At 43.7% G+C, this 2,424-nt stretch overlaps 1 protein-coding gene across 1 annotated transcript in view; it reads left to right on the top strand.

The window, feature by feature from the left end:
• dipk1c (divergent protein kinase domain 1C) overlaps positions 1–1,079 on the top strand; it is a 10,577-nt gene extending 9,498 nt beyond the window's left edge. The window contains exon 7 of the mRNA XM_031879453.1: positions 343–1,079. Coding sequence (XP_031735313.1) covers positions 343–570 — 228 coding nt within the window. The 3' untranslated portion in view covers positions 571–1,079. The remainder of the gene's footprint in view (positions 1–342) is intronic.
• Positions 1,080–2,424: the final 1,345 nt, after the last annotated feature.

The following is a 2,424-nucleotide window of genomic DNA, read 5'->3' as shown; positions in this document are numbered from 1 at the left end:
TTCAGGCAACAGAAGTACTTGATTAAGTTTAGGCAACAGAAGTACTTTTTTGTGTTGAGGAAAAGATTGTGGTTCAGGTTTAATAAGTCAGCCGACGTAACAAAACTACGGTAAAGTAAGTCAACGTTGACTTGGTGTCATCTGGGACTTGAACTCCAGCCTCCTGGGTGAAAGTTGCGGTGTTTATTTGACCCGTCCATCGTCCTCCCTAAGCAGACTTAACAGCCTGGTGTGTTTCATGAAGACACCAAACGGTATGAGACTGCTGCCCAATCAACAACGGGGTGAAATATGAGAGTAAATTGAGGCGTCGGTGGTTCTCTCTCTTGTTCCGACCAACAGGTGGAGCTGCAGCGAGCGGTGCAGGAGTGTTCAGAAACAGACGGAGGTGAGGAGGAGAGGGAGGAGGATGGAGGTGAAGGTGGAGGAGAGGCGCGTCAACGTATGCAGAGCGTCCACCAGCGCCTCCTCAGCATCCTGACACGCCTCCTCCAGGAGGGCGGGGCCTCAGGCGAGGGAGGAGGGGCCTGGGAGGAGAAAGGTCACGCCCACACCGCACTGAACTTCTGAGGAGGTGAAGAGGAGACCGTCAGGAGACTCGTGGGCAGGTCTTCATCCTGGACTCCACTGACCCTCCTGGAGAAAACCTGGACGTTTGAAACACCAGAATCCAGATCCAACAGGACTGAGATGGACCAATGTGGATCCGTTTCTGAGTCATATTCAGGATTATTTTGATCACACATGAACTAAAATATGTCCAATACGCTTTTCTGTAGTTCCAGAGAAGGAAAAGAAAGGACTTGACCTGACCCCCATCCAACACCTTTAGGATGAACTGGATCACAGACCGAGAGCCAGACCGGATCACCAGCATCGGACAGACACAAACATTCAGACCAGGACTAGAGAGGAACTTGTTCTGAATCCCTTCAGAGTTTCTCTTCTTTAACTCATCCAGTTAGTCTCAGTGAGATTTTAAAAAGAAGAAGAGCGGCTGCAGTTATAAAAACATCTGTGTACATGAATGTAATAATGTAGTACATGTACTAATCATTAATAATACCACTTAACAAGTACATGAATGACTAATGGCTGTCTTTCTTTAGGCTTTCGGGATTGGGTGCAGTTTGTTTTTTTGAAAGCAGACAACTAACTAATCCCAAACAGCTGCATAGAACTTTCCATTTGAATGTCTAACGCTGACGTGACTACATATAAACACATAAAAATAAATAAAAAATACATATAAACACATATAAAACATATATAAATACATATAAATCTTCTTCACAGAGTGAAGCCGTAACGAGCGTAACTCCTGCAGGTAGAGAATAAACCTTCACTTATTTTGTTAAAGTTAAATTAAAGTAAAGTTTTATTATTTCATACAATCTGGCAAGAAATCTAAATTAAGCTCACAGAGCTGTCAGTATTTACTGATCATACTTACGTACTTTGACTGGAGGACTTTTCCTCAAACAGAGTATTTTTACCGTCCACTATTCGTCTCACTTATCTGAATGCCTGGTCCAGCACAGTTTACTGGCTCCCTGAGAGAGAAGAGCTTGGACTCGTTATTCTGTGAGGAATTTAAATCATGTGATTTATTCTCGCTGTAAAGGTCCTCGTGGTATAAACACACAGTCTCTGAACTCAGCTGCTGCTCGTTTACGTTTAGTTTTTCCTCGTTAGCGAGTGGAGAATGATCTGTTGTGGTTCATGAGTCTCCTGACAGCTGGACGTCAAAGCTACTTCACTACACGGCACAGCCAGGAACAGAGAAAGGATTGTTTCTGCTTCATAAACACGTTTGAGGGTGTGAATATAAAGAGATCAACTTAACTCTGGACTGGACGACCCCGAGTAGAAGGAGGCAACAGCAGGACCTCAGCTCTGTGGGTTTTCCATCGACAGCAGATCTCCTCCTGCAGATCAGGTTTCAGAGTTTCTGCAGAAATGCAGGAGAAACGTGAGATGAGGAAGAGGAAGAGGAAGCAGCAGGAGACTGACACAACATGTCAGGGAGAGCCTAAAGCTAACCCTGGGCGGAGGAGTCTAAATATAAACTGAAGCTTCTATTAACAAAACAAAGAGAAATGTAATCTCCTCTCAGTTTACCCACAGGCTGGGCCTCAGGCCTGCAGAGGAAACATTAAACACACGCTCGTGTATTTCTGTTAACAGGAGAATATCAAATGTCTCTCTTTAACATTAATTTATCTCTGACATTAAGTGTGTTTCACACAATGGAAACGCAGGAAATGGTGATTTAATGGCATTAAACAGCTGTTTACATGTAGAATACGTACCGATTTCTGCAAATCAGGTCGGAATTTGTGCTCAATTTGGACGTAAACTGAGAAAATGAAGCAAACTTTTCCTGACTTCTACTTCAACAACTGAAATATCTGCTGCTACACA

This window comes from Anarrhichthys ocellatus, unplaced genomic scaffold (genome assembly GCF_004355925.1).
Source record: "Anarrhichthys ocellatus isolate YVR2014 unplaced genomic scaffold, GSC_Weel_1.0 scaffold266, whole genome shotgun sequence".
Lineage (NCBI taxonomy): Eukaryota > Metazoa > Chordata > Actinopteri > Perciformes > Anarhichadidae > Anarrhichthys > Anarrhichthys ocellatus.
The sequence above is the reverse complement of the archived record's forward strand: the minus strand, read 5'-3'. Positions and strand labels throughout refer to the sequence as shown.